Source organism: Mustela putorius, unplaced genomic scaffold, assembly GCF_011764305.1.
Source record: "Mustela putorius furo isolate JIRA1106 unplaced genomic scaffold, ASM1176430v1.1 tig00003898_pilon_pilon_pilon, whole genome shotgun sequence".
Taxonomy (NCBI): Eukaryota; Metazoa; Chordata; class Mammalia; order Carnivora; family Mustelidae; genus Mustela; species Mustela putorius.
In genome coordinates this window covers 30,525,179-30,552,953 of record NW_025422047.1, presented here as the reverse complement: position 1 = coordinate 30,552,953, position 27,775 = coordinate 30,525,179, and the positions used below count along the sequence as shown (strand labels likewise).

Below are 27,775 nucleotides of genomic sequence, written 5' to 3'. Positions count from 1 at the left end.
GCTGGACCTCAGCCTCTCCCAGCCTGGGGCCGCCGCGGCACCAGTGGTGGCTCAGCATCTCCAAAAAGGGCCCTCCGACTCCTCGCTGGGCCAGTCCGGCGCCGGGTCGTGGAGCCCCGCGCAACTCCTACTGGCCTCTCAAGGGATCCCTCCTCCAGAGTTTAGAGCAACTTTCCCCTCCCCCCCGCGCGGCGGCGGCGGCTCGGGGACAGTGGCCACCTCAGGTAGCTGAACCCCGGGCCACGCTCCCCGCGCCTCGGCTGCGCGCGCGCGCGCGCGTCGGTCGCCCCGGGTCTCCGTGCACGCTGGGGATCCCCGAGCTCGGCTCTGAGGGCGAGATGCCCCTGGGACACATCATGAGGCTGGATCTGGAGAAAATCGCCCTGGAGTACATCGTGCCCTGTCTGCACGAGGTCGGCTTCTGCTACCTAGACAACTTCCTCGGCGAGGTGGTGGGCGACTGCGTCCTGGAACGCGTCAAGCAGCTGCACTGCAACGGGGCCCTGCGGGACGGCCAGTTGGCGGGGCCGCGTGCCGGCGTCTCCAAGCGGCACCTGCGGGGCGACCAGATCACGTGGATCGGGGGCAACGAGGAGGGCTGCGAGGCCATCAGCTTCCTCCTGTCCCTCATCGACAGGCTGGTCCTGTACTGCGGGAGCCGGCTGGGCAAATACTACGTCAAGGAAAGATCCAAGGTAGGACGCGCGCGGGTTCCCCGCCGCCGCTGTAGCCCGCGGGGACTGGGGGACTTGCGGAGCCCGCGGTCTGTTGGCTTCTCGGGGCTGCGAGTGAACTTTAGTTTTTCACCTGAGAAGCGGGCAGTCGGTCTGCCTCCCCCTCCCCCACCCCTCCTTCGAGCAAAAATCCAGACTGAGGGACTCAGGTGTGTCGTTACGGTGACCTTCTGTTAACTGAAATAATGGGTCCGGTAGGTGGTGCGAACCGGACAAGCTCTGGTTTTTTTTTTTTTTTTTTTTTTTTTTTTTTTTTTTTTTTTTTTTTGGTCTGATTGTAACACGTGAGTGTTCTCCAAGGTCCAGACGAGGGACAGGTTATTGGAAACATTGCGTGTGATCTGAGACACGTGCGAATTCATGCTGCTAAATGGCCACTTGAAAGTCACCTACTGTTGTACTTCATGGTGTTCAGAGCTCTTTTTTGAAAAAAAAGAGCGCGCTTTAAGGCTTCTGGAGACGGTTGTGATTTTTTAGTGTGGCATTTGGTGTGTGGAGTTTGGCAGGTGGGAAGAAAGTTGCCCCGTGAAAGAGTAAAGCTGCTTTTCCCTTTTGAGAGGTACCCTTGGCTTGTTGCGCCCAGGACGCTCCTAGATCAACTGCTTGATTAGAACATTCATTCTCTCCTGGTGCTGAGCCCTACACCGCCACCACCTTCCCTTTCCTAACTCTCAGATCCACTGAAAACAGCTAGTTAAGTGATGGGGAGTACACCTTGGGAAAGAAATCCCTATTTTTGTTCACAGGGCCAAAAGTGACTCCCTGGGTGGTAATTTATCTTGGAAACATTTACAGGTAGATTGGCAGAACTACGGGGCCCTGTGGTACCCTGATGTTGGTCTGTGTACCTTACTCTCGGATAGTCCAGCTACTCGGGTCTTTTCTACAGATGGTAATTCTGCCATTTTCCAGTGGCAGTTCTGAGTGATTTGCCCTTTTATTGTGGACTGGTCAGGGGGCACGTGGAGCTATGGAAAACTTTTACATTAACACTAGTGAGGCAAGTGTGTGCTAGCACGAGAAGAAAGGCGCACTATTCTTCAACAATACGTTTAGTATTTCTCAGTTCAAGACTGACTCTTTGATAAAACATATCCTTATCGTCTCATCTCTCTCATAGATCAGGACAGTTTAAATAAAGGGCAAGTGGTGAAGACTGGAAATGTGTGGAAAGGAAGAGGTTGGAGTGGGGGAACCCAGTTGTTGAGAAAACACATTGCTGTATGCCTTTCAAGCTGGCAGGACATAAATAGAATGTCAGTGAGCACTTACTAATCAGACACAAATAAAGTAAATCTTGGGAGAAAATGCTGCTTTCTAAATTTTATTTTGATTTGGGGAAAATTCGGTTACCTGGACTCTGGAAGGTTGACGTTGAAGTGTTTCTTTGCTCCTTTATCCTTTGGGTGATTAGAAAGCCATTTGTCTCGGTTAGTTTTGGTTTTGCACAGAGTGACCTTGCCTCTCTGGGGCCGGAAAGGGGAGGGGGGAAGGGCCGGCCTCAGTGTTGCAGAAGTGGGTGTTGCTTCAGTCTAGAAGAGCAGATGACTGCCTTATCAGTTTTTCAAGTTTCATTTCAGCTCAGGTGCTAAGATTTTACCCCCAGCATTCTGGGAACGTAATTTGCTCAGAGGGAGGGCAGAATTAGCTGGTAGAAAGATGTCACGAACAGATTTGAAAGTTAGGTGTTTGTATTTACCTGTGACTTAAAGGACCCTCCGTGCTAGGGTTGTAGGCTAGAATTTGACTCATTTGAATGAGAAACACTGTGCACGCCTGGGTAAGGGAAAAGAAAGATCTCTAGATAAGATTCTTCAGTTATAGATTCTCTTCTGGAGAGAACAAATAACTTCTCAGTTAACCCTTTCAGAAGGTGACTGAAGTGAAAAGAGAAATACATGTTTTGTCCCTAGCTAGATCTCCAGCTTTTCTTTGGTTGTTTTTGCACAAAGCTCTTCATTCCGGTCCTTTAGAAAAATCACCTCTAGGCTGGGCTATTCCTTGGCCAACTGGATTATTAGAGTCAAAAATAAAAAAGGCTTGATTGGCCTGTTATACAGTTGTCCTTAGCTTTGTGGCCTTGGGTCTTATTAAAGCATGATTTCCATTGTTTCACATTAATTTAACTTTTTCTCTTCCCTCATCTGAGTGCCTTACTCCATGCTGCTTCCCAGAGTAGTGATGCAAACCCAGTTTCCAGCTGCATCTTCCAAGCAGGTTTTGAGTAGAAACTAAATTTTTGAAAGGTGGGATTTATACATTTATCTTCAAAAGTTATTTCTAAGGTTTTATTATGGAAAATTTCAAACATGTATATGAGGTATAGAGGTCAGTGTAGTGATTTTTGCTCCCATGACCCATTTTCAGTGGTCGCAACAGTTTTTTTTTTTTTTTTTTGATATTTCTTGGGGTTTTATCTGTTAACCCACTCATCCTAATTAAATACTTTTTTCCCCTTAGACTTTTAAAGGTCATTGAATAATGCAAGAATGCCCTTTATCTCAATGAAGCAAAAGCAAAAACAAAGGTGCTGGTTATGAATAAAATAGAAATATATATATGTTGGACCTAAAGTTGAAATTGTGAAAGAGACTGGAAAGAAATGTTAAAGGGTTCCTCCTTACTGCCAAAAAAGGTGTTACCAGTCAGAATTTATCTTTCTCCACTTTGTTGGAGAAAAATCCAAGGGTGCTGGAGACCCTCTGGGGAAGGAGTTTCCTAAAATGCACAGCGGCATGGCGCCCCCTAACTTCAAGCATGGTCATTGCTTCCAGGCTATCAAGAGATTTCTTATCTATTACTCCCTTTTGGAGAATTCAGACCCCATCCAAGATAAACAGTGGTCATAATTTGCTCCTTTTGCTTTGGCTGCCTAGATCTTGGAAATGGCTGTTTTCCAGAGAACGTGTAATTTATGGAACCAAATGTTCTCCTGCTTGAAGCATCTCACTGTAGGCTCACTATTTAGTCACTTTCAGAATAATAACTACTTTTTATTGAGCTGTTTGCCCTGTCTGGCACGGTGCTAAGCACTTTATAAACACTGTCTATCTGATTTAGCCTTCAGAATCACAGTCTTCAGCAAACTGAGTGATTAAATCATTTCCCCAAGGTCGCAAATTGAATGGTAAGCCACAGTTTATCCTATAGGTGTTAGGGACTTAGGCATGGGCTCGGGAACTTTGTGGCCTCAGGTAAGTTGTTTACTTTTCATAAAGTGTAAAATGAGGGGTAATAATACCTTAAAGCTTTTGGGGGGAAGGAGTATTAAATAAGATAATGTACATAAAATTCTTAGTGGAATTCTGTACCCCGGTGAATATTACGAGGCTGTAAGTGGAGGATTTAGAATTCTAACCCAGATCTGACTCCAGGGTTTGTGTTCTTGACTGTTCTCCTTTTCGCCCTTTGATTTTTTGAGGGGCGTTTGCTTTGTGTGGGGTGCTCTGCAGGGCCCGAAGACACCAAGGTAAACAGGCATCAACCCTGCCTTATAGAGCTTCCATTCCCATGTACTGTGGAATCGTAGGATCCCGTAGTCCCCACTCAATTAATTCTCAAGCTTAAAACAGCAAAAAGACAAAAACCTAAGCATTGAAGAAGAAAGCGGAATGCTGGGCTAATGTTTTCCTTCTGTTATTTGCAGGGAAAGTGTTCGCTAACAAGGTTGGTTGGTAGGATCCCCTGCCCGGTGTAGTTCTGGACAGTGGGGTCACCGGAGTTGTATTGTGAACAGATAGATCAGCCCTCCTGAAGCAGCACAGACAAAAGATGACTCAGCAATAAGTTGTGAATAAAAGAAAATGTGTTGCAAGGTAGTAGACCTGTTCCTCTCCAGCTGAGCACTGACAGTTGTGGCCCACCGTTCTTCGGTGATATCGGGAATATCTTTGCCTCAGGGGCGCTTCTCATGGTTGCAAAAATGGCATAATATACGTCAAAGATTAGGATATGTCTCGGGACCCAAACGCAGGAAATGCGATCAGGGTTCACAGAAGACTGGGGCCGTGAACTAGGAACCTGAAAGTCCAAAGGACAGCTGGTGTGTTAGTTGTTTTCTCTGAAGGTTTATGGCCCTCATCTTTGCTTCTCTGAGTGTGCTCTTGAATTCTGCCCCAATCTACTTACCATCTAGCTTTGGCTCCTTCTCCATGCATCTGGCTCAAGATGGCTGCCTCACAATGGCCACCTCAGCCTCAGTCTGAAATCAACAGAAACTTGACGAACATTCTAGAATCCTTGTTTTCATTCTCTGGAGGAAAGTCTGAGGGTTTCACCTTGGTCTTGGGGACCTGTCAGTCTGGGTTGGGGTGGTAGTGGGAATGTATAATCATATGAAACCACAGTTACCAGGGCCGAAGAAAGGTCCAGTTCTTAGAGCATGGTGTTTGAGGACTAGACACCATGCACGGTGTTTCTGTAATTAAGACTTTTTTAAAAGTCTGTCTGTGAATAAGATATTTTAGGGGGAGAGTCACTGAGTTTGAAGTACTGGACTATCTTCTAGTAGGGATGTGAAGAATGTCTAGAAAAGGTTTTTATTTCAAAATAATTGAACTCCTGGAGGAAGGATATTAATTCAATGAAATAATTTGTAGGCTACAACCTCAGGGACAGGAAAGCAAGTTTCACCATTGGGTGGGTTTTCATAATATTCTTGGTGAATTTTGTTGAATGACACTTAGGATCAAGGAAAAAGACTTGGTGTGTGTGTGTGTATGCACGTGCACGCATTTACCTTGTAATTTCTTTTGCTCAGTTTTGGGCCCCTGGCCATTCCACCACAGCTTACCTGCTTGCATTGAAGTTGCAAATCAGTGGGTATCAGCTTCATTTATTTATTCACAACACATTAAATGTCTTGCACTGTGGTGGACCTGTACATGGATATGCAAAGGGATGTGGAAAGTGATTATAAAACTACCTAAAAAGAGGGGCATCTGGGTGGCTCAGTCATTAAGCATCTGCCTTCAGCTCAGGTCATGATTCCAGGGTTCTGGGATCGAGGCCCACATCAGGCTCTCTGCTGAGAGGGAAGCCTGCTTTTCCCTCCCTCTCAGCATGGGCTTTCTCTCTTGCTGTGTCTCTCTCTGTCAAATAAATAAATAAAATGTAAAAAACAAAACAAAACAAAAAAACTACCTAAAAAGAAGTACATTGAAAACGGAGGAGGGTGAGATAGTTGTCACCAACTTTGCTTTTTCTTTTTCTGGTTAAACAGTCCCCTTGTTCACTGATTTGTCCTGTTTGTTTCTCTTCTTTGGGCTCTCAACAGTTTCTCTGTTTACTTAAAATGAGAAGTGACCAAAATGTACTTAAAATTTAAGTGATCAGAAATACACAGACCTTTAATAAGAGGTCTTTAGAGCTAGAGAGGTATGAGAAATCACACCTATCTTGTTCGTCAGTCAGTCAGCAGGTAAGGTGTTTTTATATTTGGAGAGATGAGCTCTTTCGCAAGCCATGGGGAAGGGATTAGGGTGTGCCTTGGGCTGGAGCAAGGAAAGGTGTTCTAGAGAGGGGCTGGCCTCGTGAGTCAGGTAGACTAGGAAACAGGGTCCTTAGGTTAATTCAGCCACTTCAGCATGCAACTTGGGAATTTAAAATACAGTGAAGACTTAAAATTGATAGACACTCTTAGGTGGAATTATGTGCGCTCGACTTTTGGGTATCATGAATTATTTCCCTTTCTGACCTTGTTCAGCTCAGGCAAAATTTGTAAATTTCTTCCTGTATCCTGACTCTGGCTAGAAAAATTTCAAATTTGTAAATAACAAGCAGCCTTGCATGTTACAACACCATTCCGAAGACACACCATGTATAGACGATTTCTCTGCCGAAGCTCTAAGGTGGGGTGGTTTAACCCAGCAGGAGTGGAGGGCGTCTGTGAAGTATCTCCAGGCACCAGCGCCATGCCCTTCAGGATGAAACGTGGAGGACCTCGCCTGTGGGCCACGTTTGCTCCGTTTGACAAGACCTCTGCCTCTGACACACCCTTGTGGCCTTGGGTACATTAAGTGACATTTCGACCCAAGTCTATTGAGCACCCAGGAAGCAGTTTGCTGGCTAGCCTTCTAGGCTTTGCAGGTAACCTTCCAGGGAGAAGGTTCTTCGTTCCTTTTTTCATTATTACAGCAACAGATTTGACCATTCCTTTGTAGTATCACTTCATAGTTGTTAAGTAATATTCCTCTAAGAAATGGGTGTCGTTTTCCTCTAGTGTTTGTCAAATGCTGACGTTCTGACAGTAATGATAGTTCAGATGTATTCTGCTGGGCCCCTGCCAGGGGTGCCTAGCGGGTAGTGGAATCCAGAGGCACTGGAATTGTAAATGCGACAGACAAATCATTTTATGATGCCAGCCTAAGGAATCCGGTTTTGGCAGGTGGCCAGGAGCCGTTGATTTGGCTCACATTCAGAGCCCTGTGTCTGTTTGCCAAGAGAGATTAGTTAGCTTGGTTCATTATACATAGAATTTATACCCTGTTTCCCTTGATTATCTCAATCTTAAACCAGGGTGGCACTTACCTGAATTTCGTATCTTCTTTCAATCATGATCTGTGGGTTACATTCCTATTCTTGGTTTGGTGAGTCAGGAGGGACTGAGGGTTGTATTTTTCACCCCCTCCCCCAACTTGATCCCAGCCTTATGGACCTGTGGGTGTTTGGTCGTATAATGCAGGCTTTCAGATCCGGGACTGGATTCAGTCCGTACCTCCTTGCTGGCCGGCTCTCCTGCTCTGTGGCACAGGAATCCCTCCTTATCAGGCCGTGCCGGGTTTTCATCCTACAGGAGATAGAGTGATCAGTGTTTCTCAAGTTCTGGAATAAGTGTGCCTTTTTCATACTAAATGTTATTTTTTCCTTCCAAAATGAGGCCAACATGCTATTACCATATTTAGAAAGTTCCAAGCTACAAAGGATCAGAGAATATGATGGTAGCCTCGATTAGTTTTTCACTGGGAAGGAAGCAAAATGACAAACTCAATTCCAGGTGTCAGTGACATCTATTTTTGGTTCTGCTGGGGGAATGTGAAGTTGTTTTGAAGTGTTGGGGATAATATTCTTTTGAGCATTGCTTGGAAGTGGTAAGGACCTACGGTTTTAAACAGTCTGGATTTCTCTGGGAGCTTTGCTCTGTGTTCTCCCGACACAACACAACACATGCAACAAAGATTCTGCCTGTGCCCCTCATCCCATGCCCTCTCCCATGTCTCCTGTCTTTCTAGTTAAACCTGAGAGAGAGCTCGGTGCTCCACACAGAACTGACAGGGAGTCTGTGTGTGTGTGTGTGTGTGTGCTTCTGGATGGCTCCTTTTGGACTCATACTGTTCTGCAGGTTAATTTGAATTACTGGAGTGGGGGGAAGAAAAAACCCAAAACCTTTTCATTTTTCATTTTAATTTTTTAATAATTTCTTTTAAGATTTTATCATCTAAGGAATCTCTGCAGCCAACGTGGGGCTCAAACTCACAACCCCAAGATCAAGAGTCCCATGCTCTAGTGACTGACCCAGCCAGGCACCGCCTATTCAGGACCTTTTTAAAACACAAAATATTGGGGCACCTGGGTGGCTCAGTCATTAAGTGGCTGCCTTCAGCTCAGGTCATGATCCCAGGTTCACGGGATCGAGCCCTACATGGGCTCCCTGATCGACTGGAAGCCTGCTTCTCCCTCTTCTAGTCGCCCTGCTTGTGTTCCCTCTCTTGCTGTGTCTCTCTCTGTCAAATAAATAAAATCTTTTAAAAACAAACAAAATATCGAACACTCGGGCAGGAACATGCAATATTATTGGTTCAAACTTGGTCTGTTTTGGATTTTTGTTTTTGTTTTGTTTCAGGTTCATTGTGGAACCTCAGGTTTTGTCTTTTTTTCTTCAAACCTTTTAATTAAATTTTGTTTTGCTTTCCTAGTAGGAATCCCTGAGGAGGGAATTATTTTAAAGAGCCTTATTTTAACCATAAATCACCTGCCTTTGTTTCTTGCGAACTATCACTCAGTGATCCATTTTAATGTGATTTTAATGTGGTTTTGCCGGAATGTAAGCAGTCCAAAACCCAACACTAATCATGTCATCTCCATGCTTTCTGCAGACTAAACCACGCTCTCACCCCAGTGTCTACCGTATGTGCTACAAACTTCTTACCGTGTCATTTAAGGCCCTCCATGTCTGACCCCATTTGACCCCATCTGACCCTACTATGCTTAATCTCCTGATGACCGACTTCTTCCTCCCACTCCCTGAAATGCTGGAAGCTGATTTGCCAGGCACACTGAGCGTCCCTGTTGTCTTCTACTGTTCAGAATCCATCTTAGTGACTTCTCCATGAAGCTGTCCCTCCTGCTTCCCAGAACTCTGTGGGTAGCTCAGTCCAAGCCTCCCTGCTACCTACAGACATACCTGTATTTACTTACTTAGTTACCCTACCCTCCATTTACTTACAGACTCCGGCAGAGACTGTTAAGCTTGAAAGAAACTTCTAGTGCCTCAGAATAGTCTCTTAAAATTCATAGGTGCTTGACTTAATTTCATTATCTTCAAAAGGAACTTTGATTTCAAAGGATGTCAGGGTGTCAGAAAAGCTATAAATATTTTGTTAGGTGAAAAAAAGATTCTGCAGTGTGGCCCCTAATTTGATGTCAAAGTCTTTAAATATTTTATTATATTAACATGCTATGAAGGAGCATCTCAAAGACAAGACTTTGGCTTTATGAGGTTTTTTTTCCCCTCAGTTGTGAAATTTTATTCTTGGCCCCAGCAAGTACCGGGGTCACGCCCAGATCTTGGCAGCTCACACATTCGGACGGGTCTGGCGCCGGGAAGCAAGAAAACCCCGGACCGTGAGCTTCAAGCCCTGGCTTCTGGCAAGTGGTGTCTCAGGACCTCCATCTCCACTTCTTTATGAATGAGATGGATTTTTTTTTTAAATATATATATATAAAGTTCTATTTAGTTGGTACCTACCACTAGACCCTAGGATGGGCATTTTATTTTACATTTTCATTCATCTCGCCTTGACTCTGGGCAAGCCTATTTTCTGAGCCTTGCTTTCCTCATCTATACCATGGCTATGATAACTATTTCTCTGCCTCCGGGATTATAGGGAATTAAATGAAAATTGAGACTGAATTTCCATCTGAGAGGGCAAATGGGTGCTCTCAGCACTTCTTATTTGATTCCAGAAGCAACTCCTACCAGCGGTCACACTCCAGCGCTGACATGACAGTAATCCTCAGCCATGCCACCGAGTTAAAATTGGGATGTTTCCTGCCAGCTTTAGGAATCACACTGCCAAGCCTGGGCCAGAAACTGCCTGAGGAATTCCTCTCCCTTCCTGCTGTTACCAACCTCCTCCGGGTACCCACCACCCTCCTCAGAGGAACAAGCACCGGTGGTTGGTGACTCTCCACCGTCTAGGAGGAGGCGTTGCTCAAAAACTCTTGGTTTGGCCACAGAATCGCCATGGTTTGCAGAGTGGGGTGGTTGGGTCAGCTGCATCAGCCTCATCTAGAAACTTGCCGAAAATGCAAGTTCTTGGGCCTCTCCCCAGACCTCATCAGTCAGGTGATTCTCACACTTGCTCAAGTTGGAGAAACAGTGAAATGAATCAGAGGAGGCTGAACCGGGGTGGGGCTGTATCTTCCTACACTTTCCCTATTCGTGAGAAAATTAGAGTTCAGTCGTTTGCTCAGATCTGAGTGTATTTATTGCTAAGACGAAAACATACAAGCACGTGAGGCTCATCTGGGAGATTTCTGAGAAAAACCCACCACCTGTGAACATGTTAGGACTTTCTTTCTGTTGTTTGTATCAGTAAACAAGTTTTCTAGAGCCAGAATTGGAGTGCAGCTTGGAACTGATGGCCCCCTCTTTCTGTGAAATGGCGGGGGCGGGGGAGGGGGGGGCACGGTGGTGAGAATCTTGGTTAAGGACTGCGGGGTGTGGCTGCCCTCCATGTGCCCAACAGTGTCGCAAGAAGTGGGAGCTGAAGGCTCCACGAGGATGGTGGACAGGCCCCTCATGATTTTGAATGAGCACAGACCATATGCATCAACTGCCTGGCTTAGATGCTAACTGCCTGTGCTCCCTGTGACTCCCACACGGAAGCCTAGAATGGTCTCTGCCCCACCAGGGTTGGGGATGGCTGCCCCATGGGAGACCTGAGAAGGCAGACCGGAGGAGCTCTTTGGGGGTGGGCTGAAAAGCTGACAAGCAAATCCAGCTTGATGGGAATCGATGATAGGACCTGGAGAAGGGCTGGCAGGAGCAGCTGCTTGGCCTTTTCTTCCTTCTGCGTGGAGGCCTTTGAATCCCCAGTTAAAGGTTTGAGTCTGCATCTGGTAAGTCAAGAGAGTCATCTGAGAATCCACCTCCTTGCTTTATCTTGGAGTTGAAGCGGTTGCCCTGGAAATAAGAGCACTTGTTTCAGTTAACAAATGCTTCCTGATATTTTAGAAGTGGTGTTTAGTGGTAGAAGGACCATGCTTAGTTCTACAACGTTCCATGAGTTACTTTGGGTTTCTCCCCCGCTATAAACTGGGGCTTTGTATGGGTCTTAGAAGAACACGGGGACACATAAATGAATGATCCCTGTCCCCTAGATTCAGAGCCAGCCACCCCTTTATTTCTAGTCTCCTTACTGCGCCCCCAAATAGTTTATACTTTGCTCTTAGAGGAGCCTTTTCATTTCTTCTTTAAGTTACCCCTGTGGGTCTCACCCCTCCTCTGGGCTTCAGTGGGCCTGTAGCCAACGTATTGTAGTTAACATGGTTTTTAGAAAGTTCTGTGTACAGTGATTTCTGGTTGACACCGTACTGCTGGAGTTGTCTCCTGAGCAAGCTCGGCGCGTGAGTAAGGACAGCTTAATCTCATCTCTGGCATTCCTTTGTGTTTACCAGGTGCCTCTCCTTTGACAAAACACTTTTGTATTTCCTTGAAGATTTTTTTTTCCTTGGTCATTTATCTTCCGACTTTGAAACAAGTGTGAAAACCTTGGCGGGTGTTGACCTGAGCTAACAAGAAAAGGTCCCGAGATGCTGACCTTCTCCCATGGAACCCCCGGGCCTGGGAGCAGCCCCTGGGGGCCCCGGGTTTAGAGTGGGCGTGAGTTTGCCCTTCAGTGGGAGGATCTGAAGCAAAGACCCTGTGGACAGCTGGTGCTTTCCACCAGGAGTAAATCAGTCTCCTTTACCCTGTGCTTCTATTAACCGCTCTCCTGCCTTGAAGCTTTCATTCACAGACTCAATACGAGCGCCCTTCTTTTTCATATTTTTGTCTTTTTTTTTTTCCCCTTTACAGTTTTCTACGATTATGGAATGGGTGTTAGGCAAGGGTGAGAGGGATTTAAAAGCTTCAAGTAGAACTGAAGATCTCGGTTCTCCCCAAACGGGTGACTTGGCTAGACGAAACTCCTGGTGCCTCAGTTTCCCCATCTGTAAAATGGACCTGAAGAGGGCTCCTGCCTCATGGGGTTATTTATGAATATTGAGTGAGGGAATATTCATGAAGCACACGGATCAGTGTCAGGCACGTGGTAAGCACTATACAGAATGTTCAGTAAATCAGTGTGTTTCCTCAATGTCGTAAGTTCTAATTCCAGCTTATTTGCTGTGTGTCAGTTCTTTAACTGCGCTGATACATTTTGCCAGGTGTTGAAGGGCACATGAAAATATAAGATCTGGCTTCCTAGAAAATAATCTGACTTTATTTTTTCCCGCACAGCTGCAGTATCCCTAGAGAATTGCAGGTAGTGTTTTGGCTGGTTTCTCTTAGCTTAAGATTGTTTCAAGGCATTTTTCATGATGTGTTTTGACTGGTAACTTTTTTTTTATTACCCATTTATAAAATCTTGTCTTCCCAATTATATTTGAGTTATGATTTTTTTTTTTAACATGTTTGAGGATTCATGGCTGAAGAGAACTTAAGGACAGACACTTCTAGTTTCTGAGTCCTGCAACCACAAACATTCTTGTTTTCTCTTATTTTCAGAGCCTTTCTGAGAGCTGCAGGTAAAGTTTTGTTCTTCTGATAAGCCTATTTCTAACATCAAAAGAAGTCAAATATTGTGAGTCCCTACCCCCATATTGCCTTAAGGATTAGTCATGAATTTGTTTTTCTATACAAAGAAGATAACTTGGAGATGGGGGGTGTGGTGGTTAATGACTTCTACTGAGAACTTGGGGGCAGGGACTCCTGGCCAAGGCTGCTGCTGACCCGACGGTCAGGAAATGAAACAGGATGGTGCGTGGAAAGTGCCACCCCAGAGGGCCACCTGGCTACACAGGTCCTCAGGAAATGGCAGCTGTTAAAGTGTGGAGAAAGGCATTGGAAAGGATATGGTTAAACGCCTTTCTTAATGTCCTTCACCCTGAGTCTGGCTGACTGTTGCTGATTTCATAAGTGCAAGGAAGCCCTTATTCAAAACATTTCTCTGGTGACTCGGGGAGCGCCGGGGGAGGGCTGTCCTCTACCGGTTCCCTCCGCAGTCTGCCCTGCGGTGTGCTCGGGCGTGGGCTAGCTGCCACCCTCACGCAGCGCACGTAGCCCTGTCACTCAGCCGTCACCCTGCTGGCCGGGAGCCAGGCTTCTTGGGGGGAAGGGCTGCCTTTCCAAACCCAAACAGCCTGTATTGATATGTCCATGTTCCCCAGCCTGTTTACTGTGTTTAATTGCAGAGCTCTGGCTGAATCCTCTCCAAGGAGAGGAATTAACCACAATTCAGAAAGGAATGACAATAGTTTCTGAAATTCTTGGCCTCACAGAGTTTCCACGGTCTCTCCAGGGAGAGTGATTCACTCAAGTTCATGCACGAAGTGCAGGATTCCCTGGAATAGAATCTTGATACAGTGCAGTCAGACTTTACAGGCGTGTGAATCCCCTGTGATTTTATGCAGACGTGTGTGTGTGTGCACACGTGCATTTCTGGGGTGAGGGTGGGAACCTAACTCTTTAATGAAGAATTTCAAGGAGCTTTGGCATCTGGTAAAACTGCCGTCATTGAGCTAGGAAAACTAAATCGAAGGTTCTAGAGTCTGGGTAGTTGGTGGTGGTTTGGATGATTCCAGAGCTAGGACCAAATTCTTAGTAGAGTTGAACAAGGGCATGGATGGAAAAGTCTACCTGGGGACAGGTTTTCAAGTGAAGATGGTAAATTCCCTGCCTTCACATGCACCATGCTCTCACCTGACCTGAAAGCGGTGGATAGACCTTCATCATCAGAGCAGCTGAGAGTGGGTTTGGCCTTATTACTTTTCATTTTCAGAATTACCAGTGCTCTTGCATTTCAACAAAATCCATGCATGGGGGGGCATGATGATTATTGCTGTAAATTGAAGGTGAGGTTTTCTGTCCCAGTGCTCTGGGTTCAGGAAGAGGCTTTTCTTTTTTCTTTCCTTTTTTTTTTTTTTTTAAGTCAACTTAGGACTTGAACTCAGGACCCTGAGATCAAGATGAGTTGATATCAAGAGCCAGATGCATAACCCACTGAGCCATCCAGGCACTCCAGGAAGAGGTATTTTTAGTGTGGATTTAGAACAAATGAGGAAGGCAGAAGTGGTTCTCATTATAGAAATAGAATAGCAGAAAACATTTGAATGAACAACTTGAGGTTTGCTGAAAGGATTACTTACTTACAGTTGTAGTTGTCTGGTGTTCTGACTCCTCTGAATTGTCTGGTCAGATACTGAGACTTTGGGAAGGGGACATGGTAGGTAGTTGGCCAAGCTCATGTTATTGCCCACCAAAAGCATATTTCCTATTTTTTCCTCATTTTGTTACATAAGTCTTTAACTAGAAGCACTAGGCAGAAGGAAACAGCTAGGTTTGCTCTTAACCAACCCGATAGACAACAAGCAAGATGCCAAGATAATTCGTGACAGTTTGCAGAGTTTCCTGCTTTGTTCTCAAAAATGCCTACATTATCTACAACTAATTTCTTCATGCCAGTCTGGATGAAGTTAGAGTGAGTGTAAAAGGTTTCGAAAGTACTTTTTATGTGCATGAGCGGTTCGTCATCACCTTGAGAGTTTGCTTTTTTGGTGGTTGTTCAATTTCAGATGAAGGCTAGAACTGTCAGAAGTGTGAACTTCGCAGAGTGACTTTTCTGGAAACTCTTGGAGGAAGCCGCACATGGTTGCCTTTATCTTGCAAAGATGCCTTATGAATATTGTACAGTAGGAATTTAAGTGACAACAGTGGGTCCCATGAGCGGGTCCTTGAAGATTACATACTCCTGAACAAAGAATATGAGGCTAATGGAGTAATCCCACCATATGCTTTCTTGTCCTCTGGATTTAACTTCCTTGCCTTTGCAAAGGATTTTTGTAGTTCTCTTCTCTCAGTCCTTGTCAGAGCCAAGTGGAAAACCATGGAAAATGACATTTTGGCTTAATTTATCTTTAGTCTTTCGTTTTGTCTTGTTTTTCTTTTCTTTCTTTCTTTCTTTTTTTTTTTTTTTTTAAGAATAAAACTTGGAAAGACCATGCCTCTTCCAGTTTCTCTCTAGCCTTTCTTATGGTTTACCTGCATATAGCAGTTTGAATACTTCTAATTTTTGCTTTTCTTTTTAAATAGGAGAACTTCAATTTTAGAGCTAATGTCTTTGTTGCAGGGACTAACACTCCCCCTACCCCGTCCTGAATTACCAAATGGGACCCCTTCCTCAGTGGGGGCCTCTGTGAATACAGGATGTAAAGCATACAGCCCGAGGACTGCCCTGTTCACTGTCCCCATAAAATGTGTGTGTTTAAATATGTGCTGAACTCCAAGCACCCAGAAAAATGACCCTGGTAGTATAGCCTTCAGCTCCTTGGGCCCAGATCTGACTAGGAAAATTGGCAGGTTTATCGCCTTGGCGGTTGTCACCCATCTATAAATTGGACCCATTTCTAGCCAGAAAGTTTGAACTCTTACCTTTTATACTATGGTGAGCTGCTTGGCTATTTTTGCAAGCTAACAAAGCTACATCATCTCCTGTATTTCTTCTCAAGTCTTTACACACCCGAGTTCTCTGTGTGGTTAACTGTCTAATGGTGGAGAGAAGAAGGACCCTGTCCAGAGCCCACATGGGGGAAGGACCAGAGGAGGCCCATGGGATGTGGATGGCATTGAAGGATGAGGCCTTGCATTTGGACGGGGTACATCTGAGCTGGGCGAGGAAAGATGGGCGAGTGCCCCCCTGGAGCTCAGGAGCTGTCCCAGAGTAGCTTGACTTCTTAGGAGACCACAAACGGCGACCTCAGAGTACAGCCTGATGTAATTTTTTGTGACCTTGATTAAAAAATTGGGATAAAAACCATTCAAGAGAGTTTATACGCAGATCTGCTTCGGTTGCCCGTGTGTCTTCTAAAATCTGTGGATTTGGAACACTGGGCCTTCGTTGCAAAGACCTGCAAATTTCCTGATTGTAGGCAGCAGAGCACACATTCCGGAGGCCACACATTATATTCCTGATTAGCTTCAGTCATTTCTGTTACTTGGAAGCACCAAAGCTATTTGAGTCAGCCAGTCCTGGATTTGAAGCTGCAGAGTACTTAAGTAGAATCTGATCCTTGAAGGGGAGATATTCAGAAGCCCTGGCTGAGGGGAATAGCTAAATATATAGTGAAAGAAGCAGCGTTTAGTGTATGCCAGGCCTTGAGCTCAGCATTTTACAGGGCTTAACTCCTTTAGTCCTCATAAGCCCATTTTACAGATAAGAAAACTGAGGTAGGAAAAGGTTAAGTACAGGTTATCCTGTACTTTGGTTGCATTTTATTCCATGTATGTGTGTGCTCAAGGGCATTCATAATTGAAAGCAAATCCTTACAAAGACTGACTGGTATTTCTATCTAGCAATGAGAGGGGTCTAGCATTTGGCAGTGGACCAAAATATGGGCTTGAAGGTCACTCAGCCAGGCAGCTCTGAACTTATGCTATTCTTGACACATTTTTTACAGTGGATTCACATTGATTGCAAATTTTATGAATAAAATGAGTTGATTAATATTTTGATGTGCTACATTCAATTTTACGTAAAAGGCCACTTTATAACTTGTTTAAGACCAAGTCATACTAGTGAATCTGACTCCAAAGTCATGAGCTATGTGAGGTATGTTTCTCTAAAAATCTAGGTCGTTCCTAAGGAAGTGGTTAGTCTAATCAGAGGCTGATGGGGCAGACGTATCACCTTTCCACCTAGGGGTCTAAAATGATTGTCACTGCTGAGGAGACAATATGTGTCCCGGCCTGAATGTGGCCACCCAGATGTCTGGAGCACCTGTCTCTGGTCTAGAGCCAGCCTGGGAGGATTTCACCCCTCCACTCATTTCCTTCTGCTACAGAGCTCTGGAAAGGCTTCCAGGGGTGGTGGTGGTGGGTTGTTGTGGGGCACAGCGGGGTTGGAGGAAGAAATGATGAATGCATAAGGGGACACGGGATTCATTTGCACATCCAAGAATGCAAATCTAGGGCTGTATTGTATGGACTGCTGTGGGCCACGCTAACATGTCACTAAAGTTCTATAAATTTCAGGTATCAATCTAGTCAGGAAGTTTTGGCAAATAAAGAGTCTGCCATTAAGGAGTCGTCCTGGTCAGTGCCAGTGTTACTGCTTGGCATGTTGATCCTGTGATAATTCAAGAGCTCTGGCCCCGTTTTTACTATTCCGAAGCGTTCTCTGCCTTTATACATTATAAACCCCTTCCCAGCCTCGATGAGACTTAAATCACCCTGCAGTTGAACCCATCTGTTTCCGGGGTTTGTTTCTGTCCCGTGCACAAGTTGGCCCAGAAATGCATGCCCCGTTGCTGAACGGAGCCTTGCTTCTCAGGACATCCTTACCTCCTGGTTCTAGACTCTATCAGAGACCAAATAGCTGGGAGCATGCCCAAGCCAAGACCTATCGCCTGTGGCTCATGTCCAGAAAACACTGATAAAATTGGCCTGTGTCATTTCGACAGGCCCACTGAGGCCCACAATAATTTCCTTCCATTGTTTCAGACTTGATGCTATGGCTTCAGAAAGCAGGAGAGAGGGCGAAGATTTGCTCTGGCCAGAAAAATTCCCTCTGCTCCCCTTCCCTAAGCAATCAGATTCTCTGCTGACACTTAGGGGTTTTGTCCTAATAAGTCCCTGGGAGGGTCTAGCTCTTTTTCTGGGTGTGTGTCTGTGTTTTATGGATGCAAATATTTGTAAAGGAGGTACTCTTGTGAGTTTTTATCTCTTTTTTCAGTATTTACTGGAGACTGCATTCTGAGGTAGACAGGTGTTTCGTAACACCCTGAAGAACCCCGGCGCTCCTTCTAGGGTTGCTGCTTAGCTGGAGTCTCAGACCTTCAGAGGCCCTTCAACCTGTGCCCCTCCTTCTAGAAAAGAAACTAAGCCCGGGATCACATAATTAGTTGCTGAGTGAACCAGATGGCAGGCATCCAGACCACTGACCTTTTCCGTAGATTAGGGCTGTTTAAGCATTTAAGATTATATAGCATTGACGGAAAGCTGCTTCTTTTCAGGGCTTCACAGTGGGGAGAGGCTGAGATGGTAGAGAATCTTGCCTATAATTGTTTGTGGCTTAAGTGACTTTCATTATTGGCTCAGTGGTGGCTCTTATAATCCTAATAGCTGCTTCCAGGGATGAGTAATTCCCTAGTCATTATAGGTGACTTCATTTATCTCTTCTTCCCAGCCAGGCCCATCATTTCTGCCTGCTACCGATCAGCTTTCTCCAACCCATCCTTCGCTTGATGGTACCATCATTTGTTAAATCTTGATTGCAGTGGCCTCAGAACTCCACTTTGTGGATGAGGTTCAGGCCAACAGTCTCACGTCAGCTCCAAGATATGACATTGCATCAACATTGTAGATGGTCAAAGGCAGGATACAGGGATCGATAGGTGCATGAGGGGTACGTGATTTCAGTGTTAAGGTCATTGTAAAGCCAAGTTACTGTTGAGCCTTACTCTTCTAGTATGCAGTGTGTGTGATGCCTTTAAAGCGACACTCTTTGTTAGTGTTTTCATGCTACTGCTCACGGTGACTTGGGAGCCACAGCATGGAAGCTGATTCATTGAGCCGCTCGTGCATTAATTTGGACCTCTACCTGACTGATCATTTTACCAGTAAAACAGCCCTGCCCTTTATGAGGGACAGTACCAACTGATCAGTACATATATTTTGAGGATAGGTTTTTAAAATGATGGAAATCTTGGGGCAGCTGGGTGGCTCAGTCAGTTAGCATCTGCTTTCCACTTAGGTCATGATCTCAGGGCATGGGATCGAGCCCTGTTTTGGGCTCCCTGCTCAGCAGGGGAATCTGCTTCTCCCTCTCTCCCTGCTCATGCTCTCTTTCATGCTCTCTGTGTCTCAACTAAATAAATAAAATCTTAGAAAAAATTAAAAAATAACAGAAATCTTGGGGCACCTGGGTGCCTCAGTTGGTAAAGCATCTGACTCTTGATTTTTGGTTCAGGTCTTGATCTCAGGGTCTTGGGATCGAGCCCCATGTTGGGTTCCATGCTCAGCGGGGAGTCTGCTTGAGATTCTCTCTTTCTCTTCCTCTACTCCTTTCCCCTACTTGTGCTCTCTCTCTAAGATAAATAAATCCTTAAAATAAGATGACAGATACCTCTGTAGAGGACAGAGCCATTTGCTAATTTATTTACTTAATCACATTTTAAACAGACACCTTCCATGTGGCAGGCACTGTGTTAGGCACTAAGAAGGCATCAGCCGATAAAATAGGAAAAATATCCCTTTCCTCATCTTATGTTGCCAGTTCCAGTATCTTCCCTGCATATGTCTCGTTCCGATGAAAATATTTTAGGAATAAAGGCAGTATCCTGTGAAGAGAACTAGTTTTTGCGCTTTGCCCATTGTTTCTACTCCTTGCCATAATCTTCCCATGGAACAATTAGAGGTTTGGTACCTGCATAATAGTAATTCTCTAATAGTAATTTTTAGTAGGATTTGTTGGTATGGCTTTCTACTTTATTCCTCCGCCTGGCTGATACAGGTAGTGCCTGGGCAAAGGAAGAGAAGAACTTCTCTGTCTGATGTGATAGTTATCAGTAGGCAAGAAGACAAGCATTGAGAAACATACTCTGATGTTTCTGTGGCTTCATCTATGAATTGGACCTGATTACGCTGCCTGTGGTAACAAATTGGGGCACAGCTTCCTTCCTTCCGACTGATCCTTTCTGTCCTAATCATTTTATTGAGCAGGCCTGATCTTTTCCTTCCTTGTGATTGGTTCCTGTTTCTTTGTCAATGCCAGGATCTTTAGCCATTATTCTAAGACAGCGGGTGATTTGGTGAGATTTGGTGGTTCAGGAGCACTTCTTATAAGGTATAATTCCTAAACTCCATTATCTAGTGGTCTGATTTTGTGGGTCTAGGATGGGAGCCCAGAACCTGCTTTTTCAAAGAGGAGGATTAGAGAAAAGAAGGGTATCCTCATGATGCTGTAGCTGGGTTACTGTCTAAAATATTCTAGGACTGTGGGAATATTGCTGAACCACTTTCCACTGGGGCTGAGTCAAAAGGTATGACGTGGCTGTTAATCTTACATGACGAAGGATCTCGATTTATGTACTGTCCATGCAGTTAAGGAGCCCACGGCTGCCTGTAATGTCACATAGCACCCAAAGAGACTGCATTACTCTGCTGTTCCCCAGTGGGAGAACGTGTCTCAGCTTTGTTAACCGGCTTTCTTGGGATGTCTCCACAGGCAATGGTGGCTTGCTATCCAGGAAATGGGACGGGTTATGTTCGACATGTGGACAACCCCAACGGCGATGGCCGCTGCATCACCTGCATCTACTATCTGAACAAGAATTGGGACGCCAAGGTACAGTGGAATAAAGGGAGTAGAGCGCGGGGCTAGAGAACTCTAGGGAAAAAATTCAGATGACTTAGAGGAGTTCATGATTCCCATGGATGACTCTTTTCTACTTCACCATTTCCTTTTTTTTTTTAACCATTTTCTTTTTGTCTCCTACTGTGGTGTTAGTACTTAAATTGACCAGATGAAAATAATGGATGTGAAGTTAATCGGGAGGGGTGAGGGGGCGGGGGGTAGGGGGGCAGTAGGAGAGGGTCATTATTAGGTTATGGGAAGGGTGGTTGATAGGAAGAAGGTAATTTACTATTTCAGGAATGGGGCATCAATTTTTTTTTTTCTTGCCTAAACCAGAGCTGATAGGACTTTCAGTGCACAATAAGATACATACATTTTCCTTCCAGCAGCAACATTGACAGAGTCTATAAAAATAGAACTAACTGTAGGATATAAAACCGGCCCCAAGTGAGATTTCCCACACAGCCCTCTCGGGGTGACCCGTCTCATTGGTGGCTGCTTGCCATGGCTCACCATGGTTTATGAATGTCAGAGGCATTCTGGCTTATTTTTATATTTTTGAACATATAGATACATACAGATAGGAAGTCTGGTTCCACGCTTATGGACGTTTGTCTGGAATTTGTATGCTTTCCGAAACTTAAGGATGATTTAGGAGTCTGAGAAGTCAGAGAACTTTTCAAGCTCATTTGGCTTTTGAACCTTCTGCATCTCCATTTCCTGTTCATTGGGGCAGATACTGGTCATCCTGAAGCACAAGGATATTTTATCTGGTGTCAGGGAAACAAAACCTGGGAAACCAGTGAGTCAGATGTCTCTTCCCCTCTGTGGTAACATGCCTGGAATACATCCCTTAGTTGTCTTTTAAAATCTTTAAAAGATAGTGTTATAGGCAAGAGAGTAAAGTTATCAAGTCAGTGATAAAAAATCATGAAGTATGAAATCATGCAACAAATACATGAGAGCCTGTTAATGCCAGGCCTTGTGCTATGCAGAAACATTGATGTGTGGGGCCTGGTTTCTACCTTGATATGGTTATCCCAGCAGGCGTTCGGGTGTACATATTTTTTTTTTTTTAAGATTTTATTTATTTGACAGATAGAGATCACAAGTAGGCAGAGAGGCAGGCGGGAGGTGGGGGAGCAGGCTCCCTGCCGAGCAGAGAGCCTGATGCGGGGCTCGATCCCAGGACCCTGGGACCATGACCCAAGCCGAAAGCAGAGGCCTTAACCCACTGAGCCACCGAGGCGCCCTATGGGTGTACATGTTTTTAAGAAGAAATCCAAGGAAGAGAGTGATGCATGTCCTAAAAAGTGTAGATAAGGTAGTCGGAGTTCAGAAAAAAGAACATGGACTTCAGCTGCTGAGATCACATAGGAGCTGGAGCAGTTCAAAAGAAAGCTGTAAATTCTAATTGAAGGGGATGTTATGTGTGATGACTGTCCTAGGACGTTCTTAATATTAGATGGAACCCTATGAAATTTCCAGTGGGTTTTTGTAGGTCAAAAACACTCAGATGCTGATCGTTTTGTGTGATTGGACCTAATAGCACTCCATTTTGTGTCCAGGGGTTTCATGACTGGGGGTAGGAAGGTTTCATTCCATGTGAGGTGGAGAAGGAAGGATGACTAGCTAAGTTGGGAATAAAACGAAATACAAGGTGTAAGGCTGTGGAGAATTTTGGGAGTAATGCACACCCGGACTGGAGGTTGGAAGATGGCAGTGTCTCCAGATGAGGCTGAAATACTATTGGTAGTTAATTATATGTGAGGCTAGGAAATAATCCATCTTCTTTGTGGCCCTCAGCTACACGGAGGGGTCTTGCGGATATTTCCAGAAGGGAAGTCATTCATAGCAGATGTGGAGCCCATTTTTGACAGACTCTTGTTCTTCTGGTCGGACCGCCGGAACCCGCATGAAGTCCAGCCTTCTTATGCGACCAGGTAATAGCCAGAGCCATGATGCCTCCTGAGAAACTTCTGTATAAAACCCAGTTCCCAGAGAAGTCTCTAAACTCATGTCCCATGCATACGAAGGACCAACTGCTCTCCAAGGCTGATAGCTAACCTGTTTGGAGGCGATCACAGTTGAAGGGGAAACTAGATTCCTTAGGTCAGCTGGAACAATTAACATATTGTTTTCCATAATGTCAGCTGGAACTAATAACAGATAATTTTCCATTAGGTGAGCATGGTGGATTCTCGATTTCCCATAGTGCTTTTCCCTTTCTCCTTTGCTACTCCTCCCTTAAACCCTCTAACTTTGAAGTAGACCTAGAGAGTTTTGGTCATCACATATCAGGAATTCTGATGGTTAACTCCGGATGAATTTATAAGTTGCCTATTGCAAACAGAGAGAGAACCTTGAGAAAAGAGGAATTTGTTCTGACTTCTTTCTCTTTTTACCCTTTCCTTCCCTTCAAGTTGGTTTGGGCCCAGTGTACCCATCATGTCCCAGTAATGGGATTTTTAAAAGCCCCTTCCTGAGTTGAAGCATGAGAAGATTTTCAGGGGAACATGATGAACTTGTTTAGTATTAGTCTAGAAACTGTAGATGTAATCTTACTTTCGGAATATACCTTTCATTATCTTTGTTTTATGGCCCGAGCTGTAAACCAGGCGGTGGCCCTGTGCTGTGGGGATGCAGCCCGAACTGGGAATCGCAATTGGGGGCAGGAGGAGACAACTGCGGTAGAATATTGACTGAACCTTAACAAGCCTAACTAAATTAGCATCGCATTTAAGATTTATAGGTGTCCCCCCCCCCCCGAAGGAATCCCAGATCTGAGCCCCACACAGTGTTGCATATTAAATGTCAAATTGGAATGCGCCCTAGGTGAGCAGGTAGCTGATTCTCCCCACCAGAGCCTGGTTGTGGCTTGTTTAATAGGGTACGATAATTGGGCCCTGTCATTTGTGCCAGCATTCCCTCGGTATTCCCCAATCTCTTGATCACCCAATTCACAGGAGAAACATTAGCAGATGTTGATGGGAAGCCCTTGAAAAAAAAAATCAAGGGCTATAGGAATTCCAGTAGTTAATAATAATTAGAAAATGAAACTTTCTGAAAACTCATGCATGAAATGATTCCTATTACAGTCTATCCCATAGATGGGATAAAGCAGATTAGTGGAAACACAATAGAAAGCTTGAGGGCATCATTATTCTGTTGCATCCTTGCCTCAGTATCCAAAACCAAAGAAAGCAGGTCAAAAGAGTTTTAGGGGCCTGTTGTTTAAATAATTTGCTCTTCAAAGTTTTATGCATCTGTCACCTCCTCTTCTCCGTGTCCCCCCCCCCCCACACACACACCATCTTGGGTCTCTCAAGTCTTGAGCAGAATGACTCCCTTTGGGGTGCCTGGGTAGCTCAGTTGTTAAGCACCTGCCTTTGGCTCAGGCTCAGGTCGTGGATCCAGGGTTCTGGGATGGAGCCCTACATCGGGCTTCCTAAGTCTGCTTTTCCCTCTCCCCCTGCTTGTGTTCTCTCTCTCTTGCTGTCTCTCTCTCTCTCTGTGTCAAATAAATAAATAATCTTAAAAAAAAAAAAAAAGACTCCCTTCTAGTCCTTTCTGTGTAGATCATCTTGACCTGTTACATTATTCGTTGAATTGTTTGTCTCCCATATGAGAGTCTGAGCTCCTTGAGAAAGAGGCAGATTTATTCACAAAGATCATTTGAATTCCCATTGCTCAGGATAATGCTTGCTTCATACTTGGAATTCCTTACGTGTTTTTTTACATTTAAATAGAATTGAAACCAGAGAAGTTTATTTTAAATTAAAATTGGGATGAACTTCTAATAATAGGGAGAACTTTAAATGTTGGCTTTATGAATGACTCTGATGTGAGATTTATAATAAGTATTTTTTATTTTTTTGGTAGTATTTCTAAACTACTTTTCTTATATCTGCTTATCTTTCACAGATATGCTATGACTGTTTGGTACTTTGATGCTGAAGAAAGGGCAGAAGCCAAAAAGAAATTCAGGAATTTAACGAGTAGGTGTTTGAAATTTTTCTGTGACTTTTAATGGGGTCAGTCTGTGACTTTTATTTAACATTTGTCTATGTATTCTAATAAATACTTGAGCCTTGAATAATGAGCATGGGATTAGGGGTGCTGACCCTCTCTCCAATAATCTTCATATACCTTTGGACTCTCCAACACTTAACTAATAATTGCTTCCTGTTGACAGGAAACCTTAAATATAAACCATTCAATCAACACATATTTTATATGTTCTATGTGTTATATGCTGTATTACAATAAAGTAAGCTAGTGAAAAGAATGCTATTAAGAAAATCATTAGGAAGAGAAATACACTGCTGCACTGTATTTATTGAAAAATACATGTGTAGAAGTGGACCCATACAGTTCAAACCCATATTGTTCAAGGGTCAGCTGTATTCTGTTTGGTCTTGACTGGGGCTTAGCTTTATAAGTAGTGACATCTTGGTGGGCTAAATCCTGAAACCCTGGCCTTAGCTGTGCTGGAAAAATCAGAAAAAAATGCAAAGGACCTCCCCTATGAATGTCCACTGATTGTGTGACAGTAAATAGTTAACTTTCTCTCATTAATGTTCACCCATCAAACATAACATTCAGTTTGGCCCATGATTTTGGCATATTGCATAGGGGATACAATGGAGCCCAGCTAGAATGGTTAAATGTATTATATTGGTGTGGGACCGTAACTTGTCTACAGACACTCATGTAATACAACCTGAATATGTCCTTTCCATTGTTAACACCATTCTGTCCTGCCTCTAGCTGTAAGGCAGCATTTCCCAAAATATGTCATACTGAAACATCCTGCTAGTGGTTTCGCCATGTTGGTTTGTGAAGGGAAAACTTCTGGCCCCCTAAACGTGGGAAATGTTACATGCTGTGTCCTTCTTTCGAAGACTTACAGTGGTCATTGGCATATTAATCAAGAGAAGTTAATCTAAGATTGAAATAAAGATATGTGCAACATTGCCTATTACCCATTTGGTACCAAAGAAAACACATTGTGCTGAGTCCTATGGGGGTGGGCATCATGCTCAGCTTTGGATTATAAAATGGGAGGTGTTCACTGGAGGCTTTTTTGATGCCATTTGTGGCATTAAACTCATCAGATCTGTCTCCTTACCCTCTTCATTTTCTCTTCTGCCCCCAACTCAGGGAAAACTGAATCTGCCCTCACTGAGGACTGACTGTGCTCTGAAATCCGCTGGCCTCATTCATTTTGGTAATGGTTCCTTCTATCTCTTGAAGAGTTGAGATCCAAAGAAGGCCTCTTCCGTGACTTGGTGACAAGAAGCCCCCCTACTGCTTGCGTCATTCACATCCCTGTCTTACGTATGGTACTTTGTGTTTTCTTGCCAAGACTGCATCCACCTTCAGACACTCTCTTTGCCAGATGAACTCATTTGCTAACTCCAGAAATACCTGCAGACGACCTAGCTGGCCAGCGGTTGAACTGATAGATTTCATAATACTGGCTACCAACACAAGATCCTGGAAGCATGGGCAAGGGAACGACTCTTACTTGCACTTTATGTACACTTCCTGGTTTGAAAGGAGGAGGTTTGCAAAGAAAAACAAAATGGTGACAGATGCCGAGAGGCATTCATGAAGCCTTAACAGCAGGAAACAGAAATTTGTGTCATCTGAACAGTTTCCAGATATTCTTAATCCCGGGCTTTTTTTTGGGGGGGGGGGTTTCTGGAGAATTATCACAACCTAATGACATTATTACCTCTAGAAAGAGCTGCTGTCATTGTCATCAATTTAGAAGTATCCTGTGGGTGGACACTCTCTCTTTCCTGGTCCTGTAACCTGGATTTGCTGCCTGTGCCCCATTTTGCTGAAAATAGAGTTTTTTGGTCAAAGGTGATCTACCATCTATTTTTTGTTTTCATTTGTTAGTTGAGAACCTAATTCCCCAAAGGCAAAAACTAGACCTTAGTTGTTTGGGTTACTTTGTTGAAATGGAATTTGAATTTCAAGCAAAGGGGAAAAGAACCCACTTGGTAGGGCGTGCAGAGGCAATAGCCTCTGGGAGCTGGTATCAAAAGATGTGGGTCTGCTAATACACTGTAAACCTGTGTGCATCTTGGATTGTCTGAGAATGGCAGTGGGGTTGGAAATGTAGGCGCTCCCGCATTCCAGTTTTCCTTTTTAATGAGCTCACCCTTCTTGTTTAACAGAATGAGAAAATTAAAAAAAATGGGGTGTTGTATTTTAAAAAGGAAAATGAAAAAAAGGAAAAAATCCCAGAAGGCTATTTTCTGTCCCTAGTAGCCTTTCTTCAACAGAATTGACTCTCAGATCCACTGTGGTTGGCAGTATGTCCAGAACTATGGAATTTACCAGAAATGGGGAAGGTCCTACTATTGCAGTGAGCATAGGTCCCACTGTCTCGAGAATCCTGAATTGTGCACCTATTTTATGAAAGTTAGTCTTCCTAGTTTTCAGTTCCATTCTCATGTTTTTAACTCCCATTAATTTCTTGCATACAAATCCCATGAACATGAAAGAGCCAGAAGTATATTCTTTTGTCATTTATAGATACATATACTTTCCAAGAAAGAAGCTTTCTCCCCCCACACTCCCCATTTCTGGTTTTGGAAAGTTCCCAGATAAGACTTGTCTTCGTTCTCACAACTGCTCTATTTTTTTCATAGTGCTTATCACCTTCTAACTTCCTATGTAATTTACTTATTTATTATGTTTATTGTCTCGTTTTCTTTCTCTAGAGTGTAAGCACAATGAAGACAGGGATATTTGTATGTTTTTAATCAATGGAATGTACTCCCAGCACCTAAAATAGTGCCTGGCACGTTAAGGGCTCAGTAAATACTTTATTGAATAAACTTGCTTTCCTACCTTAGCGTATTCATGGTTTGATTCATTTCCTCCATCTCTGGCAAAAAAGGACTGCTGGAAGTTTTTATATAACTCTCTCTCTCTCATTGACTTACAGATTGAGGCAAAGAGTATTAGGAAGTTTTGGTCATAGTGTCATTCTGTATCTGTTTCCCTATTGGAATCGGTCTTTGACAACTAGGAATCTAAAAACAGAACAACGAAAAATTCTGCCCTTCAGCAGCTTGGGACTTCAGGAGGAACCTCAGAACAGCTTCAGATAGGACAGAGTACATCCCTCCTTTGGAACGATTTTGAAACACTTCAGTAAGAGAGAAAGAAAGAATGTTGTTCACCAGG

At 44.2% G+C, this 27,775-nt stretch overlaps 1 protein-coding gene across 1 annotated transcript; it reads left to right on the top strand.

The window, feature by feature from the left end:
- EGLN3 (egl-9 family hypoxia inducible factor 3) lies at positions 1–27,440 on the top strand. Its single transcript, XM_004775747.3, has 5 exons — positions 1–695; positions 20,438–20,557; positions 22,373–22,509; positions 24,491–24,564; positions 25,730–27,440. The coding sequence occupies exons 1-5, from the start codon at positions 339–341 to the stop codon at positions 25,759–25,761; spliced, it is 720 nt and encodes a 239-aa protein (XP_004775804.1). The 5' UTR covers positions 1–338; the 3' UTR covers positions 25,762–27,440.
- The last annotated feature ends 335 nt before the right edge of the window (positions 27,441–27,775 follow it).

Bases quoted from the DNA above. Each gene is read 5' to 3' on its own strand.
- EGLN3 (XM_004775747.3), top strand. From the start codon at position 339: ATGCCCCTGGGACACATCATGAGGCTGGATCTGGAGAAAATCGCCCTG. The intron at 696-20,437 runs GTAGGACGCGCG...ATGTCTCCACAG, and splicing joins ACGTCAAGGAAAGATCCAAG to GCAATGGTGGCTTGCTATCC. The intron at 22,510-24,490 runs GTAATAGCCAGA...TATCTTTCACAG, and splicing joins CAGCCTTCTTATGCGACCAG to ATATGCTATGACTGTTTGGT.